Source organism: Myiozetetes cayanensis, unplaced genomic scaffold (genome assembly GCF_022539395.1).
Source record: "Myiozetetes cayanensis isolate MyiCay16 unplaced genomic scaffold, myiCay2020 scf5-8, whole genome shotgun sequence".
NCBI classification, from domain to species: Eukaryota; Metazoa; Chordata; class Aves; order Passeriformes; family Tyrannidae; genus Myiozetetes; species Myiozetetes cayanensis.
The window spans coordinates 41,992,336-42,012,407 of record NW_026087742.1 but is presented as its reverse complement, the minus strand read 5'-3'; the positions used below and the strand labels follow the sequence as shown (position 1 = coordinate 42,012,407).

Here is a 20,072-nt window from a genome sequence, read left to right as displayed (position 1 = left end):
TACTCTGAAGACATTTAAAACTTTCAGTGGATTAAAATTTGAAGTTTAAAGATAAAATCTTCAAGAACTATTTCCATTCACAAGTTTGTCCCACGAACAGAGAATATTTAAATTCTGCAAAGTTGTTTGTTCAGTGTTATTTTATTAAAAACCAATACACTTACAGTAGTAATAGTTTCAGCAGCTGCTACCATGTCTGCCAATCCCGCACTAACAATATGTTCTTCCAAATCCTTCAGCATAGGTTCTATGCCATTCGGAACTTTATCCATCAGTGAAAACATTAAATGCAACTCTGAAAGATACAAATACTGATGAAGCTAGCAGTCAAAGACCTGTATAAAATTTAAATATACTGCATTTCTGCTAGGGATATATCAAGTGGAACATTAAATATGTAAAGCACAGATAATCTAATTCACTCCTTAAAAAGAAAAATGTTTTGAGTACTATTTTAATTCTGGTTCCACAAGGAGATTCTTCTGAAGGCAAAGACAGATATTTATTGCAATGTAATACTTGCTTATGCATATAGTATCACAAGCTTGAATAAAACCTACTAAAATCAGTGGCAATTTGAATTAAATCCAGGTTCTGCCTGCCTTATAATCCCTGGCAAAAACGGGTCTCTCTCTCATGTGGAAGCCTACATGAGTTTATGCAGGAAACTGTATGGATTCAAGATTTTTCAACATTTTTAAATTTTAAATTAGAGCCAAACAGAGCTGTCTCTGTGTATTTTCCAGTACCACCTACAACGTGGTTTTTTTTAATTAAAAGCATGTAAAATTCTGAAGTAAGAAAAACTAAGGCAAACAGTGAACTCTTTTTCTCCAGGACTTTATTTAGTTTTTCTGAAACTTACCAGTTCAAAAACTTCAGAAAATTATATGCTTTGTCTACTTTTTGTGAAGATATTTCAACACTGCTTAAAAAAAAAGGTACTGAAACATCAATAATCATCTTGACAAAGCTGTCCACAAAGAACACTGGGATTAAGGTCACCAGATTGTTGTAGAGAGACCACAGAGATTTGAACTCAACACGGCAAAGGACTCTGCTTAATGAAGTAGAACAAATCAATCATAGACTCTGACCCTTTTTTTGATAGAAAAGAATTTATAGATTCACTTAGTTTCCCAATGTTGTGTCTACTGTGAAAAAGGGAAAGTCCTCAGCAGTACTTCTGTCAGCAACAAACATAAAGATCTTGTCACCACTTAGAATGAAATATGTTACCAACTTCTGTATCTCAACAGCTGCTGCAGGAGCAAATAGAAAAGCAAGGTACATAGAAGGGAAAAAATCCTTTTAGAATGTCAAAATGCAAATTAAAGAATGGAAACTAAAAACAACTTTCAATAAGAACTTGCAATGATACTAGAGACAACTCACAATGGACTGAACGACAGGATTTCAGGAATCAGAAAAAAAAATACTGAGTCAGAGGCATTCTCAGTGCAATTTAGATGAACTGTAAGTGATGGCAGCACTGTTTTACATAAAGTCCAAAAAGCTCACTCAACTTTTACTGGATCTTTTAAGCTGTACTTTAAAAAAGGGTAAGAGGAAGGAAGAGATGGCAGAAAATAGAGAAATAAAAATATATATTAAGGGGTTCTACACCTGTTCCTGTAAACTAGTGGTGGCATGAATAATTAAAAAAAAAAAATTCTTCTAAGAACTGGTCGCAAAGAAAGACTCCAGGTGCATTCCTAAAACTGCAGAAATCGAAAAAAATCTCAGATGCTTCCAAGACAGATTTAAAAGTAACAAAACCAAAAGGAATATTTCACTGGAATTTCTCTCAGAATACATTATGACACTGAACAGTAAAGAAATCCATATTGTAGTTGTTGGGGCACTTAGTCTGTTTTTATTCTTAATTCATAAAAGCCAAGTGTACTTTTTATTTCTGTTGTACTTTAAGAATACAACTTAGGCCTACCCTCCCCACTACTATAAGCAAACGAAAGTACACTAAGTCAATTCTGAAATCTTTGCAAGCTATGTCATATTTGACAGTTTTTAGCTGGGAAACGTTATTCCTTCCTTCCTTTGCACAGCATGTAAATATTAAGTACTTAGTATAACAAGAGTGTTTTATAGTAGAGCCCAGCTCATAGCCGAAAAAAAAAAAAACAGCAAAAGAGTCTTTTCTTTGTCACTGCTGCTTAATAAAGAAAACATCACTAAATTCTTTGGAGCACATATCAGAAAGTCACATGCCTAAGCCAAGTACAGCAGAGGGCACTATCAGATGTATATATTACTATGTATAGCTCCAGTCTTTAATTACGTTTTAGTAATCTGCACCTGCGTCCTTCATTAAAACATTTCACACAGTTCTTACATACTAAGTGGAAGTACTTTGCAACCAAGCATTATGCACAGGGTAGACACAGCCACAGGAGAGGACTGTGTGAATGTTTCAACAGGTTTCTTTAGAAAGATGCTTTGGCTGCTACAGATGAGCCCTTCCGAAGCTCTGCATTTGCATAAGCCTCCTGTATTCTCCCAATGGCTGTAACATATACTCGTAAGAAGTTTTGTGGCTTTCTACATTTAGCTCTGGACTACTGCCAGAAATCATGCTGGTTGATGAACAGATCAGTACAACATAGTTTTGAGGTCAAATCTTTTCTGAAATGTTAGCTTTAGAAGTATTTTCTACAATATTCTAAGTCATAAAACAGTTTTCATATTTTCATAGAAATTAAAACTTCCTAAGATATTAGTAAATATTCCCTGGCTGCAGGATACCCAGACTTTAAAGAAAAATTAACCTGTGATTTCAGCTTTTATTTTTTTCAATTTCCCTATTTGAATTATGACATTTTAATGACATATCTAGTTTTATCATACAGGACCAACACAAGACTTCTGAATCACACTAGCCTCTCAATTTCTGGCAGCAGAGTTAAAAAAACCAAAACTTCTGAAAACTTCAAAACGGTATGCAGAACTAACTTTCAATACTCACCCACTAACACTGGCTATAAACCCACATCAACAACTTGCAGAGATTTGGTTCATTTGACCTACAGGCCAGAACCAATAGTCAGAAGAAAAATTTCTCCCTGCCTTTCAGAAAAAGAGCTTTGTAAAGAGATGCTTCACTTTTTTTCCAGGTGTAAACGGGCAGAGGGGTTGAAATGAAGGGGAAGTGTTTGTATCTGAAGTACTCAAATAGAAGGTAAAGACATTCATAGCATTTACCAGAGCTGGTCAACATGATGAAAGTAAATGTAGGAAAAAATAAAGAAAACAGAGCACAAAATATTCTTTTTTTTTTTCCAAGTAAGATGAGAGCTATCTACTCATTCAAATTAGGTTATTGTACATACAGATTTTAAAAGTGATAGAAAAAAATACGAACCAGTGAAGGTAGCTTTTTGTGGAATAAAATTGTTCATGAGCAGTAGTGTTTTTCTATGAAAGACTGCTACCATCTATTAAAAACCGTAATTTGATATATCTACACATAAATCTATTTTTATGCAGTTGATGCTGGGTTCATCCTGCACTGTTCTTGACGCTTCACTTACTTTCTGTTTCATTTCGTTTGATCATGCCTTGGCATTCAGCTAAAATAGTCTCTTTAAAAGATGTCACCAGGGCATTGACGCAGCACTCCATTAGCTGAAATACATTAAACACAGAATTAGCTCATGTAGCCATCTGAACACCAAAGTCTGACGTGTCTCAAGTTTGCCATGACACAGGATCTAGCCTGTTCTCAACAACTAGCTCTGTAAAATAATGATTTCGTTCACTGATTCATGAAAAGAATGTGCAGTTTGAATAGAATCTATAAAGGAACCAAATTTCTTCAAAATTCTTAGGTTCGTAAATGTGGTAAAGTCTCCTCCAAACCACTAATAAGCTTAGTTTTTATGTCAACTCTTTCCCCTCAAGGGAGCCACCACTTTTGGAACACTAACTACCCTACTTCATTTCCAAGTATACATCCAAGAGCTAAGAATAGTTCTCATTCCAGCATACCCTATTTGGACCAGGCTGGATGGCTTGAACAAGGCACTAGATCTAGAACAGAAACTGCATGTACATGTCAGGATCATCTCTCTTTTGTCAGCCTCTTTATATGGGTTACAATTTATAGCTGTGCAGAATGAATGATTCACAGCTTAACAAAAGGTGTAAAGCACATTTTGATCCACTGAAAAAAAAAATCAGATTTAAAAGGTATTTATTTAAAATAACCTGTTTCCTGAATTAATTTCAACACAGACAATTATGAACTATTCATTGCAGTTAAATCTTCCTCCAGAATCTGAACTGTGTAAAATACTGCTCAAGAGGGAAGAAGGGGAAGGAAAAAAAGAAAAACACCCTTTATATTAAATGGTCACATTTCAGCCTAAAAGGAAATTTATTACAGTTGTAATGAAATTTCCATAGCTCCTTTTGTTTGCAATGAACAATAACTCTTTCAGGTATTCTAAATAAGCACTGAGAAACCCTTTGCCAAACAGATTGGCCGGCTTATTTTCAAACACAGGAAAAAAACCAACCATACCCGAGTCAAAATAAAAGAACAAAAACCAACCTAAATAAAACCCTGCCCTTCAGTTTGAACTTTTGTTCTACATGTACTATTAAAACACCTGCAGAAATTGTAGATTACCATTGGAAAGTAATACATATTTTTTGCAAATTAATTACCATAAAACCCATGCAACTTAAAAACCATAAAACAAACTGTTTCAATTTAGTGCTATCAAATAACACTGTAACAGAAAAATAAAAACTGCAATATAATACTACTATATAAATATAACATATGTAATTTTTCTACACATTATACTCACTGCTTCTACAGAGTTACATTCACGTCTTGTTTCTAAATATCGTAGTGCTCTTTTCTCTTCTTCTTTTAGTTTAGCATCTGCCTGTGCAAAAGTAGAACAGCAATCATTTTAAGCACTAACATTTTCAGAACAAAATCACAACAGAATTTTTACTTACATATTTCATATAATTCTGTACACCGTTTTGTTGTAAATAAGAAGGAGCTTGCGTTCTATAAAATCTCTCTGTTGAATCCAAATACGCCTTTTCAAAGTTATCCCGATATATCTGAAGTTTATCTTCAGGATTAGAACAAAGGTTAACTGCAAAGAGAAAGTCCAAACTTACTCTCAAAGTCTTGAAAATTTTTGTGGCTAATAATAAGCAAATCTCAATGAGAGACTGAGTCTTGTATCAAAAGGTTACATTGAACAATTTGAAATATCTGATAACTGCACTCTGATCACACCAAATTTGTCCAGTCTTTGCTACAAAAAACAATCTGATTAAGTATAGAGAACTAGAAAAAATTGCATACTTATGCCTAGCACTTTGGACATTCAAACATAGTAATCATAAATACACATACAAATGGAAAATTGGAAGGAAGAAGAAAAAAAAAAGCTCAGCATAACATCTAATAAAGTGAAAACTTCTCCACCTGACTGAACAAAAAACTCCTCTTAGACATTGTTATTAGAGTAACAATGTCTTCATTTTATTTTTTTCCTTTTTTACAAGAATGGAGACAGCTTACTGGAGTGCTTTGCACTAGTTGGAAATGAATAGTCATTAAAGAGGAAATGCTTTAAAAAAGTTTAGGATTGGACACCTATAAACCAATCCGAGAGAAGCCAAAAGTTTTATTCAACAGGCTGCAAAGCAGCAGACAGTGGTGAAATGTCATAGAGATTTAAGATACACAGATCTGTTCTGCAACTAAAGAAATGACTGAAAGCCTTAAATGCAGCCTGTTTTGCATTTCTTCCTCAAACTGTCTGAGGAATCAGAAACAGTACGTAAAAGAGTACAGAAAAAGTTATATCTGCAACCCTAAAAGATCGAAAAGTTTTCTCTTCGTAAACATGGATTTTGCAGTAACTGATACACAGGTAAATCACTCAGAAACTAAAGATTATATGCAGAATTTAACTGGTATCAGCAAGAACAACAAAAAAAATTAATACCAAATGCTGAGATAATAATTTCAACCATACCACAACTGCCAACTATGCATGAAGAAAATTAATTTACTAAAATAAGAAGGCAACAGATCAGCCTGTGCAAGACATACCATATGATTCTCGAACTCCAATAACGAGCTGAGAGTCGAAAGCTTCTCCTAGTCTTTCCGCATGAACTAGCTTCATTGCACTGTCCTGAAGTCTATTTTTTATATTGGAAAATATGGATTCATTCCATGTATCTAGCATGAGCTATATATCAGAAAGAAAAAAAAAATATCCTGTCAGAAAGGTACATGCAGACCTAAGTTTGTGCAAAAGACATGCAAGAGATCAGAAACAGAAATCAAGCAATTTATAATGTAATTTCCAGGTCATACAGCAGTTCAGCTACATTAGAATTTCATCTTTCTCTGAACTTGTTATAGAAGTAATATTCAGCTTACCTTCTAAGTTTACTTTATGTAACTGGACAGCTAGGGAAAAATCAATCTTTAATGCATATATTAATTCCATAATTTTGTATTATTTCTACAGTTCATAGTAATTAGTCAGGTAACTTTTCCAGCAATGCAATGTGTAAGAGTTGCAGTATTAGGAGGTACCTCTACATCCAAATATAGTTCACTATTTGTCAGGCTTTTTCTTAATTTTCTTATGTGAAGAAAAAGACTGATGGTTTTAGATTGCATTTATCTGACAAGAAAGTTCAGTATGCAAATAAGGCATACGTCATTTATAAAAAATTCCAGCTCTCATTTAAACAGTGCAAAGTTTTAAAATAAGTAATGCAAGCTTCTATCAAAATCCTCATCACACAATGGGTTCCTTTTTATTTCACTGTGTGATTTATTAATTTCTGATGATTGCTACTTATGCTGCTGCAAATGCACTGCATTACACCTGACCACCATACTTGTACCCACCTAAGCCCTATTAGCTGTTCAGTAGTAAATACTTGAAGCATACTACATGTTTGCTAAAAATCTTAATTTGCTTTGAACTTCAAGCCACTGGGGTTAATTTTTTTTCTCCTCAGACACTGGATCAGGCTCTATCTATATGCCACTGAATACCTAACGAAATTATGCTAAAGCTTTAAAGATAATGTTATTTTTTCTATCCAACTCAGGCCATTTCACTGCTGTAGAAAAAAGCTCATACTATCTACAAACTTGACAGTAACAATAATATAATTTAAGCATGATAATATTCAGTCTACACTGGCAGTGGAAAGCAGGTTGGAATCAAAAAATTTAGCAATTCAAACTTTACCTCATGACTGAATAAGCTTGCTAAAAACAAAGCTATGATGACTTAACACCATTGTATGGTGAAGTTAATAGTCAAGATTAGATGATCTTATTCCATTCTTGCTCAGTAAATTTTAGATTTTAACACAGCAAGCAATTACTAAAAGTTGGATAACCTTTCAAAAGAGTCAAGTTTACCAAACTTTATTCTTAACTTCTCCATAACTGTCTCTCCATTTCCACTAAATTTCCATTTCTGACACTGAAGTCATTCATGTTGGAAGAGAATGTTTACTACATTGCAACATTCTTAGAAACAAAGCTTTATTTAATTACACTTCCTTAGAAAACTACAGAGAATGATGCCAGAAACAGCAAGTGACCTTTAATAGTGAATATGAAATAATGAGACAGGTTGGAGACTCTGGGTTTTAATGTCCCAATGATGAGCTGGTCCTCACTGGACTGCATATGAGAGACAACTCCCTCAGCTTCAGTCTTGACCAAAATCTGAACTGTTAGGAACCAGTTCTTTCTCCCAGATTCTCCTCACTACTTTGTCCACTTAATGTTTTTTCTTTAAATTTCTTAGTTCTCCTTTCTTCTGCAAAAAGCAGTTAAGAGTTCAAGTTTTTCAGATCTTGGTGAGCCTAATAAGATCACATGCTTTCTCCAGCAAATAACGAAAACTAAAAAGGTAACATGAGATGGTGATTCCTCTCTTTGCTGCTGTTCTCTCTTCCTTTTCCTCAAGAGGTAAAGGGGACAAGATGTCAAAACAGAAGGACAAAGAAAAAAAACCTTGCCCAAAGTAAGGCATTCAAACTATTTTGCTCTTCCCATCCTGCGGATAAGGAAACAGTTAAAATGATCTTCAATACCAAATTAAAGACCACTAAACAAATTTCATTTCCCTACAGATTCATTATTCCTTTTCACTGCAGAAAGTAAGATGTTAAACTAAAGTACTTAACACTTTACAACTGAAATGTTTCATAATAAAAGACTAAAGCAATTTCCAGGACCACTATTCATGGGACTCAGAACACTGGGCACTCCATACTCAAAGCCTTAGACTTTCTTCACATGTTTAATATGAAACAGTAAAAAGATCATATCCACAAGATTCTGTATGTCCAACCTTTTCATTGATATGACTGACAGTCTGGAGAAAAAAGGGGAAACTGAGATATCAATAGCCATATTTAACTTAAGATGACAGAATTTAATCGGTCATTTATAAAATGCAGAGGTATGTCCCAGTTAAGATTTTGGCCTAGGGTTACAAACCAGGAGCAGTAAAACTACTCACTTATGTATACAGATACACTTGCTACTCACAAATATACAAAAAGTAGATGTATTTACAACTATTTGCCATTCCAAGATTCAACTCATAATTACAAAAAAAAAAAACCTCCAAAAAACAAACAAACAAAACCACAAAAAAATCCCACCAAAATCCAGACAAACCCAAAGCCCAGAAGAGAAGGGCTTTAACCACAAGAACAAAACTGTTAATAGTCAAAGCTAAACTGGAGAAACCAAGTGAAACTATGGTGGAGAAAGAAAAAAAAAAGTTACTGAGTTGTTCCGACTCTCACACCCGAGCAAAGTGATACATCATGTTACATGAGTGGTGCGGTTTCATTTTCAGCGACAGAGTCCCTTCAATACTGTTACTGTAGGCAAACAGCGCAACAAAGCTTTCAATACCGATCACTTACCTTTCGGACAATACTGTCTTCTACATTGGACTTCTTGTTGCTGCCCTGCTTGCCCATTAAAGTAATCTCTAATTGACAAAATGGCTTGGGCAAAATATCACACTGTGTGAAGAACTTGCGCCACTCCACTATATATGCCTTCAGTAAAGCTGTATCATCTTGATGACTCAGCACTCTCTGGAGGGGCGGGGGAGAAGAGAAGGTAATTTATAAACAAATTTATGCACAAAAATATGGGCTGACTTTGCTTATACTGAAAATAACTCCCCATATAAAATTCAAATGTACAGATATATCAGAATAAGAAAGTCTGCATATTTAAATGCCATTTAGCTTACAGAACTAGTTATTAACCCATGGCATATTGGTCATTTCTAAAGGGTAAAGAAAGATACCAGCAAAAAGGTAGTCAGAAAGTTTAAATTTTCCAAATTAACCTTTCCTTTTTTCCTCCTCCTAAGCCATCTGCAAGTCAAAAATATTAAAACCTTTGGCATGTACTGGCATAACCACATAGAAAAAAACATAAACCTGTAAGGACTACGTTATATTCTATGCAGTGAAAAGTTTTGATTCAATGGCATCTACTAGCCTTTCATTAGACCCAGACAGCTAGTTAACGTGTATATTTTAATAAGGCCTGGAAACTACAGCTACATTGTACAATGGCTATCAAAAAGCCTAAAAACCTGCCTCTCAAATAACAGCCAACACAGACCATATCAAAGGCCTCAGTTCAGCACAGCATTTATGCATGCTGTAAGCAAGTAAGCTGTGAAACTTAAAAAGGCAACATTTATATGCCAGGTTACACAAATCCCTCTCTAAGAAACTATTTTCCTTCAAGCAAAGCCTTAGTGGCGTAAATCACTTCACTAAAGAAAGATTTTATAGACTTTCATTTTTAACTTTACAAACATTTGTCATGATTTTTTAATATTTTTTAAAACATCACAACAACCCCCTCTTCTAAATCCCTTCTTACAGACAACATTTTTGCAACATGTTTTACAAACACAAGAATTTCCTTTGAATCTATTAACAAATTCAGTTGTGTAGAGGGAAGCCTATAAAACTGGACAGCTAAGCTTGCTGAGTCGATAGCACAGATATTTGTGGTAGGCTGTACATATGGCTTATTTTAAAGCCATCCATGAACATGTCAGCACAGCACTGAAGCTACATAAGCAATTTTTTTTTTTCAGGAATTTCTTATGGAAAATTCTGCCTTAAGAAGTTTTCAAGGGGAAGAAGATTCCATACGTACTGTTAGATAAACAAAGATAATACTGTGTTCTGAGTTTTTTTAATAAAACACAAAAATCACTGCCCACCCCAGATTCAAGCACTGTGAGAAAACAATGAACCAAGGCAAATGCTCAAGGCTGTCTTCTTTTTGTCAATAGAAGCTTGTAGGGTAATTGTGATCTCCAGAAAAATCACAAAATTTCAAACAAAAAAGCAATTCATTTAGATCCAATGCAAGTCAGAACTATATGTTTATTTTTCTAACAATATGAATAGAAGTTATGGAACATTGAGAACTTACTGCTTGTGCCTGTTTAATAAAATCAAGGATGTCTTCCTTCAGAGCCTGATGGATTTTTGCTGGACCTTTATCATCCCACAAGCAAACTGCATGCACATCTCTAGAAAACAATTTATCCACCTTTTAGTAACAGCCACTCAAATGTTGTAATGTATGCGGCTTAAATAGCCATAACTTCAGTATGTCTAAGAAATTAATACACTGTCAAACAACACAGTTAGATCCCAGCGACACATGCAAGAAAACATGTTTGGGGAAGAGACTGAGGCTTTTAAGAAAAGTCCTGGAAGCAAGTAACTGCAACCTATTGAGGAGAAAGGCTGTGGTCAAGGAGATACACAAGGCAATTCTGTTTTCAGTACGTATTCAGTAATCTTTACTGAATTAAGGACAATTTTAAAACCTTTTCTTTGACAAAGATTGAAATCACTTGCCAGTAGCAGTGTTACTACTCAACCCATGTTATTCCAAAATGCTCTCATTAACATGCAGCCTTCACTGACAGTTTCACAATCCAAACACTAAAACATCCTTGTGCTATGAAGGAAACATACCTTCTTCATGAGAAACTTGAACTCTGAGGGATCAGGTACTTTAAAACATGATTTAACTAGTTTAATAAGATCACTTAAACATCTCATGGCAGTGGTAGCATTTTAAAATGGAATATTACTGCAGAAAAGCTACCACACAGCATTGCAAAGCAAAATTCTATTACTGACTGCTAATCAACATTCAAGTACAATTTTTCCAACCTGACAGCCCAGCAAGTGGAACTTAATTCCTCTTCTTTCCATAATGAAGACTAAATAAAGCAAGTTACACTCCTACCATATATCATATACAACATGGCCTAGGAAGCCTTTTTTTGATTCATTACCGTCCTCTTTCATTAATAAGGCCACATCTTTGCAGAAAAGCAGCCATATAATCTAAAGTTATTACTTTGTTCCTATTAAATGAATACACTTATTTCAACACAAAAGCAGACTAGTTTAACTGAAAAGACAAAACTTGCAAGGTAAAATGATCCTTTGACACAGATCAAAGATGCAGGCCCAGGATTTACAGAGCTCTGCCTAACTGGTGAGACTTCCACAACGTTCATGTGCAGGAAAGGTGTTACTGTATTTAGAATACCAGTGTTTCCTGAGAGCAGCGAAAAAAGCAATACTGGGTAATTATACTCAAAGGGCAAGTAGAAGACACCTACATATTTTGAATTTTTATTAAGAAGCTTAACAAAGCACTGTCCAAAAATATGAACCTAGGAGAGTGGGTTCCTTTCCCTCAATAGCCTTATTTTAGCCATGAAGGTAAAGTTCTATTTAATAATTCAGCTACGAGAAAAATCATAAACAGAAAATTTCAATCCCAATGCAGAATTATTGAACTAGCAACGACTCAGAACTGAATTTTTACCTTGACTATACCACGTTTCTGGCAACTACTATAGAGGACACATCCTAAGATATTAACAACCATTACATGATAAATTACTGTTCCTTTTAGATGGCAGAAAAGCGTGAAGGATGCAGTAAGATGGGTGCAAAAAAAGAGACACTATGCCATCCTCATCAAAGAGAGCAATAAAGACACAGACTGCAACAAGACTGCATTTAAATAAAAACTACTTTTGTGACAGATTTTAAAAAGCAGGAGAGTCTGCAGATTTAAACTACAACTGTATTAGAGGGAAAATAACTCCACTGAGACAAAGATTTTATTTTAGATATACTCCCAATATATCTTTTCTAAATCATTTCCATATTACGTTGGCAAAAATAAAATGATGAATTTTACAAAAAAAAAAATCATCAACTAACAGGAAGCCACTTCTGGTTTTTTGAAAGGAAGAAAACGGCAGGGTTTTCAGAAAGTACATTAATGCAAACATTGTCTGAAAAGTATTATTATATCATTCTTAGGGTACAAAACTATTCAAATTATACCAGTTAAACTGCACCACCCAGCTACTTCAGTAGCATTCTTCAGCTATTTCAGAAGAAAGCCATTCAAATCAGAACAACGTAATGTTCAGCAAACTGCCTTCAACGAACTTACTGACAAAGCAGTAAACATTTTCTCTCTAATTCTAAGAATAAGTTTGTGAGCAGGTACAAAACTTATTTACTATGGTCAGCTACAAAACTTATTTACTATGGTCAGCTGAAGTCAAAAAGCTCTGCTGTTCTTTCACCATCCTATTTGCAAAGACATGAATCTCAGCAAAACTCTACTTTTGCATATTTACAGTGATGTAGGCTCACTTATCACTTACTAAAACTCAAATAGTACTTTTATTCTGCTTTTCCACACAATCTACGTCATATGTGATACTTCTGTATCAGGGATAGTACATGTATTCCCATTATGTAGAAGGATGTAAGATACTAAAAAATTACTTACGAAAACAGATCAAACCATTGTTGCTTTGTGACAGACTCCTGACGAAGAAGTTTCAGAACGATAGGGCGCATGAAATCCCATTTGTCTTCAAACTGAAGTGAACCTTTATTCTAAAAGGAACAAAAAAAAATATTCTTAATAAACCAGTTTCTTATTAAAGTTATCTTTAAGGATTGCAGTTTCCACAGTTAACAAAAAAATATTTTTTTCTCAGAGGTGTCCCTCATAAGGTAGAGTTTGAGCTACACCACCACAGCTGAACAACACTTTTCACAGTATTATTTTAAAAAGTGAGAGTTATTATTTGTTTAAAAGAGAAGCAGACTGCCAACTCAATTTATTCCCTGCATTAGCTACAAGAAACAAGTTCTAGCAAGTGTTCTTCAGATGTAAATGGAGTTATACACAGACAACATGAATGATACTTGGGTCAGCTTCTCTGTTGCAGCAAAGATAGATGCTACAAAAGTCACAAGGCAGACCTGCAAACGCATCTTGAATAAGTTACCCTGATCAAACTGGCAGCCAGGAATCAGGATTTGTACCTGTGGATGCTGCCACGTACCCTTTTTCTCTCACTATGCACTTGGCATCAGCAGTAAAGAGGGAGGAAGGAAACAGAGTAACATAGGAGCTGCTGTGTGACAGACTCCCTTCCGGTCAGTTAACTGGCCATAGGCATTCTGAGGGCCAAGACTACAACTGGTGCAGATAAAAATTATTTACACCATGCTGAAAAGTCTAATCCAAGGTGGATTTTTCAAACTTTCAATAAAAACTAAGAGGCAAGCTAAAGAAATGAAGTGTTTCCATATAATTATGATTTTTCTGAAAAATCTCACCATAACTTCTATCATTAAAAAAAACCAACCAACCAACCAACCAAAAAAACCAAAAAAACCCAAACACACCAACTTTGCAAGAAAAGCAGTTCTACTGCATACGTTATCCTATTTGCTTACAGTTCCACATTTTAAAGAGAAAAACCTGCAATTAAAAAGCTATGTTGATTGGGAGTTCTGTGGCAGAAAGACTACTGGTTATCAGCAGAGTTATGTTCCAATGCACTGTTTACTTTTGAACAGATAATTGTCTTGATCAGTGATACTACACTTGACACAATTCACTTCAAATACAGCAAATGATACAGTCTAACTACTTGAAATTCTGACAAGTGCACTGTTCTGTCACTAACATCTCTTCAGATAAACAAGCACAAGCAGCACACCACGTTCCCTCAACCATCTTCTTTGGTTAATTTCTACATGGAAATTTACAATTAAAACTGTTACTTAGTATTCAGAATAAGCACAGTTTGGCAACTGTATCCCCTGGTGCTCTTAAGTGAAAAGATACATCTTCAAGCTATAAAGATGCAACAGGCACCACAGTAACTATTTTTACAGTAACAGCACCTGGAGGCCTCACAGCATTATCAAACCATTGTGGTAGGTACTGAATATGGCTTTCATGGAAGGAGCACCTGTTGATAAAGTCTACAAATCTTTCAACATAAAAAATAGAAAAAGAAATTGTTTTCAAATTCAGAGAGACAATTTTGCCTATTCTTTCCCACTACAAGAAAAAGAGGTAATTTGAATACATAATCTTTGAAAATCATCAACTACGTGCTTCCCCCACATAGAGCTAGCTTTACAATTATTCCCTAAACTTTGATGCGTCGCTCTAATCTTTCCCAGTCCTGTGAAAATTATTAGTTTTTACTTGCAGATACTTCTGTTCCAAGTCCCTCCTTGTAGGATAATAAACTTGAAAGACCAGCTACTGAACAGTTACAGAAGCATTACAAAAACAGTTACAGAAGTTACAGACAGGGCATTATAAAGTAAGTAAAAACAACTTCCTAAGTTTTCCTTTGGAGTAAAACTTCAGAGTAGATCCTGTAAGTTTTCCAGAAGAGGTAAAAAAAAAAAATCTGTTCTGCAATTTTTGAGAAGTGTAATTCAGCCCTTCACTGAAAACAGCTGAAGATAAAACCTGAATGCTCTATCTTTGTGAATAAGGTTAATTTCACTGTAAAACATGGTGTGTGTGTCTGGGGGGAGGTTGCAAACACAACTGTTTATATGATTTAAACTGTGAATATCTACTTCATTCTAAGAAACACCCACAAAACTCAACTTCAGCTGTAAAAACTGTGTATCCACTTGAAATAAACATCTGCTTACTTAAAAGGAATTCCTCAAACAAAGCTTGTCCTGAAATGTCAGAGAAGTTTAGAACTTTGTTTCCTATACATAGGAGTAAATTTTCCTCCTTTATTCCTTAATTAAATCAAAGATGAAATAAAATCAATGGATGAAAAATCCCAATTAAACTACTCTAAGTTCAATAAACAATTCAACATCATCTAGGTAGATTCATGCTTCCATGACCTTACACTTTTGTACTGAAATGACAAGAAGAAAGGATGCATTAAATAACACCTACGGTGTGTCATTCATATTCATTAATTCTACCCTTACAAGAAAACACCAATTTTACAGTAGAAGAGGAGGTCAAACAGTGGTAATTCTTAGTTGATACCAAAGTCCCACATGCAATTTCTAAGCACTATTTCCTGGGCATTTTCCTTCTTAGCTTGCCTCAAACCACAGTTCCCAAGGAAAGGTCAGCAGGACAGTAAGGCATACCTTGGACGAGAAAATTACTCCAGTTATCAAATCTTCCCTGAAAACATGGGCTACAACTGAGAGCCATACCTGGCTAAGTAGCCATTCTAGAGTTTAAAATTTAAAGTTTTGAAAAATAACTCCACTTACAAAATAATTTGTTTCAAAAGTCACTTCAATTAATTTGTTCATATAGATTTAAAGTTGCACTTTAAATTTTACTTGAAGTACATACTACTTTATACCCTATATTGAAATATGTCCTCCAACTTTCCTCTTCAAACGTACTTTTCCCTGTTCTTTATTTTTATGGATAAGTACTTAGACATAATAGACACAGCAAGGCAAGGCAATACCCCAAGACCTTGATGTTACTGTCCCCCTTGCTCTCAAAATGTCTATTTAGATGTTCAGCTCTCTTGGCTGTGTACTCGCTATATTTCAGGCCACACAGAAATTCAGCCCTCATCTCTGCCAGATGCTCTGGACAGTACTGCAAAAAAAGCAACACTCTCTAGGTCTTACTGTACATCTTATCTACATATGAGTAACATCTTTGCCTCTACTACTTCATTGTTTTCAGACAGTAGGTATATTAAAGCTAGTTCACAGAGGGATGAAGTAGGAAATACAGCATCATAGACTGGAATAAACACCATCTAATTAATCTCTGCTACCAGCAGCTCTAAAAATCAGTGCAATGATTGTAACAAGTTCCTATTCAAAGCAGGGAAGTAGCCACAGGGAAAGCTTTTCTACGTAGTGTGCAACATTCCCTAGCTTCTTAAGGATATCCTAAATGGAAAGAGCCAGGAAGAAACAGAAAAACTTGAAATACAGCAATGGAAACATGTACTTCAAGTTGAAGAATTCAAAAATTTCAGATGTTTCTAGTTCTCAGTGATAGCTGAAACTGATGCAAAGGTAAATAACGTTTCTCATTTCATTTAAGTCCATGGAAAATTTATTGCTTCCTTTGCTGCTTCTCTCCTAACATCAGGATCACGCTGCAGTTCATCTTGCAAGGACAGACTCCTGCATTTGCTGGCAGATCCACCGGCATGGATACAGCTACAGGTTTTCTTTACGCTGCAATAAGCGGAGATACTTTCTGTTTCAGAAACTGCAGAAAAACTCAAGTGCCTTCACGTCACATGGGTGAATTGGTTTAGACTTTGTCACTGCAAAGGGAACAAATTACAAGTCCAGCAGACCCCCTGAAATGAAGTATCCCACTTTGAAAGTGTCACAGTCACATGTATGTTGAGACAAAAAACTCTAGGGGACTCTCCTTGAAATGGCTCAGCCATCTACTGAAAGCAAGTCACCCCCTCTACAAGGGAGAGCAGCTTTGCTACAGGTAGGGCAGGCACCCCTGACCATGTAATGGTTCTTACTAAGTACTTCAGTATTTCCATCACATTACAGTTTGTTGTATCTCACCCGGATTCAGCATATGATTGGTCATTCTAATTTTGCATTTAAAGAAGGCTCTCCAAGAATATGCTTCTCACCAAAAAAAAATTTACAATTAGGAAAATTAAGCACTAGGGGAGTTTAAATGATGCCCTTTAAAATTACGACAGCCAGTCAGATTTGGATTCAGCTAGGATTTATCACTAGAATAAGAAAAGAATATTTCACTTCATTTTCTCAACTATGCAGAAAGCTGAATGAGGATGGGGGAAGAGAAAATGCTTACTTTCTGTTCATGCTGGCAAAACCAGGACCTGTCTACACCCAATGTATGCAAGCTTATTTGGAAGAGATATGGAAAAACATCACAGATTTTAACATCTCTCCTTTCTTACCCTGGGATTTACTGTACCCAGATATCACTTTTTTCCTGTTAAACATGAAAGCAGAAGTACGTTGCACAGCCTCAGATGGCACGAGGCACTGCCAATCAACACCAGCCTGGAATCAACAGTTTGCTTCTCGGGCAGCACTCTCATGAGCTGGATTTGGTAACAAAAGACCTTACCTAGTTCCAGTTCTTGCACTGGTTTATTTTGCCATGATAAACAAAGCCAAATCTCCACAGAATTTTTCCTTCTGTAATGCAGGAATCATACTTAATACCGTTATTAGAAAACTCACTAATTAGTAAGTTATCGTGCTTAATAACACTTTGAGTGACAAGAAAGGCCTGCTTCAGAATAGGTATCTCTGCAGCATTTTTCCTAAAACACACTGTGCATATATATCCTGTTGTCAATATAAAACATCAGTGATGCAAAGGCCAGTTGCAGAAACATGACTAGTCAACACAAAGACTTCATTTTGGCAAGAGTCATCTCGCAGAATCAAGGTTTTGACTCTATTTTCACTTACTGTACACTTATTACTCTTTCAAAATAGCTGAAGTGGAATGCTGACAAAACTCACAGGCCTCTGCTTCTTCTCTCTTGTATGGGCTATGCGACCACATCTCATCAAAGCACACATCAGTGTTTCCAGAAATCCTCATATGTACAGTGAGGAGATGGTCTAAAACATTAACAAGTAGATAAAACTGCCCAAGCCCTGCTCTAAACACATGCTTTTCCAAAAAAAAGGGCACTTCTTCTTATGGGACATTATTTTTTTCACCCCTGTTCTTGGATTCTTCAATTTTAGATTTTAAAGTATTTTTTATCTGCTTATATATCTAACTAATGCCTTTTAGACATAAAAATATACAGAAATTAATCAAAATTAATTTCAATTGCATTCCAATTTCAAGGAAGATTTTTTAAAAATATATCTTTTTAATACTGAAACATTTTTTTGGATACCAGGAAGAAACAAGGTGATAAATTATTTCTCATTTCTTCACATTCAATGTCTCAGAATAATAAATACAACCAGCAGATTCAGGCCAAATCTATACATCCAAAGTAGGTCAGATTGCTAAAATACAAGCAGCACTTCTTCGGGATCACCTTTAAAAATAATACAGAGTGCTGAAGACATGATTATGCCTATATTTATATGTGTTTTCAATTGCTAAGTGCTCGAATCAAGCCTTTCGAAGGCCTTTCACACCAGAGGAGTTAACTGGTGCTGTAGAAACACTGGAGGCACTAGTAAGAGTTGTTTCAAGTAGGCCTGTCTTCCCTGTGCTGGCACGGCCTCAAAGGCCATGCAGTCTTCTCCTCATACCTACCGCAAATATCAGGACAGGCAGTCCTGAGCTCAAACACTCGACTGTCCTACCGGAATCTTCCTTGGGGTGACTGACATCTGCCATTAAACGCCGGGAAAGTGCCTGAAAACATCTGACTACAAAAGCAAAGCTACTTAACGTAAGCGAAAGGCCTCCAGGAGTTTTCCTTCGCAGGAAAACTGCTGTTAACAAAAAAGCTGGAACACGGTGGCCACCCCAACAACGACACCTGCCCACAGCGAAGGCATTTTCCAACTCTTTTGTTTAACTTAAACATTTTCCATACACCCGTGTCTTCTTAAATAAACAAAGGGAAGACACCGTGCCCTGTCTAACTGCACGACGCAACGCTGTTTCCCAACGAGGCGTGTTTGGGAAGGGAGAGCCGGGGGGAGGGAGCAGGGTGCTGGCAGCAGCCGCAGCCGCCGGCCGGGCCGGGCCAGGCCGAGGCCGGCGGCCCCAAGGCCGCTCACCTGCGGGAGGGCCCCGGCAGCGGCAACTCCGGGCAGCGGCACCGTGACCCGACCCCGGCTCTACCTTGCCCCTGTCCCCGCCGCCCTGCCCGGCCGTCCCCGCCACCCGCAGGGCCGCCCGGCCCCGCCGCCTCCCGCCCTCCCGCAGGGCCCGCCCGGGCCCCGCTCTCACCTTTAGGAGATTAGACGTCGCCATGATCCCCCCCGCGAGGCCTTCCCGGCCGGCGGCGGCGGCTCCTCTGCCCGAGCTCGGCTCGGCTCCCCCCGGCCGCTGCCGCTTTACATGGCCCCGGGCCGCCCTCCCGCCCGGCCGGACCCGCGGCGGCGGCGGCAGCAGCAGCGGCGGCGGCCTCAGCGTTGGGCCTGCCTGCCTGCCCCGCGGCGAGGCTCGGGGAGCTCGTCAGCGCTGGGACCGGCCGGGCGCTCCGCACGCAGCCGCCCCTCAGAGCCTCATGGCGGCGTCCGCTCGGGCGGCGCTCGGCGGCCGCGGCTCCATGGAAGGGGCCGGGCCCACATGATGCGGCGCCGGGAGCGGCCCCGCCGCCCAGCGGGCTGCGGGCCCCGCCTGCAGCGCCCCCTGCCGGCCCGCCGCCCGCACGGCCCCGGTGAGCGGGCTCGAACGGGGAGCCCTGGCGCGGCGGAACGCGGTGGGCCGTACAGACAGAAATAACTCGACTTCTAGCTAATTAACTAACTGACTAACTAACTAATCAACCCCGGCCCGCCCCGCGGCCCTGTCCTCGCGGGTGCTGCGGCACCGGCCCCCCGCACGCCCGGCCGGAGGGAGCGGAGAGCGCCGCGGGCACAGCACCGCACGGCCACTCACTTTGCCAAGCCGAGTCACTGCCCTACACCCGATCCCCGGCTAAGCCGTCACTCTCCCT

At 37.7% G+C, this 20,072-nt stretch overlaps 1 protein-coding gene across 1 annotated transcript in view; it reads right to left on the bottom strand.

Annotated features, from left to right (window-relative positions):
• Positions 1–19,626, bottom strand: part of CUL5 (cullin 5) — a 32,473-nt gene extending 12,847 nt beyond the window's left edge. Inside the window, exons 1-9 of the mRNA XM_050333396.1 lie at positions 19,361–19,626; positions 12,935–13,044; positions 10,526–10,625; positions 8,977–9,153; positions 6,107–6,248; positions 4,990–5,135; positions 4,833–4,913; positions 3,549–3,642; positions 165–295 (exon numbers count right to left, since the gene is read on the bottom strand). Coding sequence (XP_050189353.1) covers positions 165–295; positions 3,549–3,642; positions 4,833–4,913; positions 4,990–5,135; positions 6,107–6,248; positions 8,977–9,153; positions 10,526–10,625; positions 12,935–13,044; positions 19,361–19,384 — 1,005 coding nt within the window. The 5' untranslated portion in view covers positions 19,385–19,626. The remainder of the gene's footprint in view (positions 1–164; positions 296–3,548; positions 3,643–4,832; positions 4,914–4,989; positions 5,136–6,106; positions 6,249–8,976; positions 9,154–10,525; positions 10,626–12,934; positions 13,045–19,360) is intronic.
• Between the last annotated feature and the right edge of the window lie 446 nt (positions 19,627–20,072).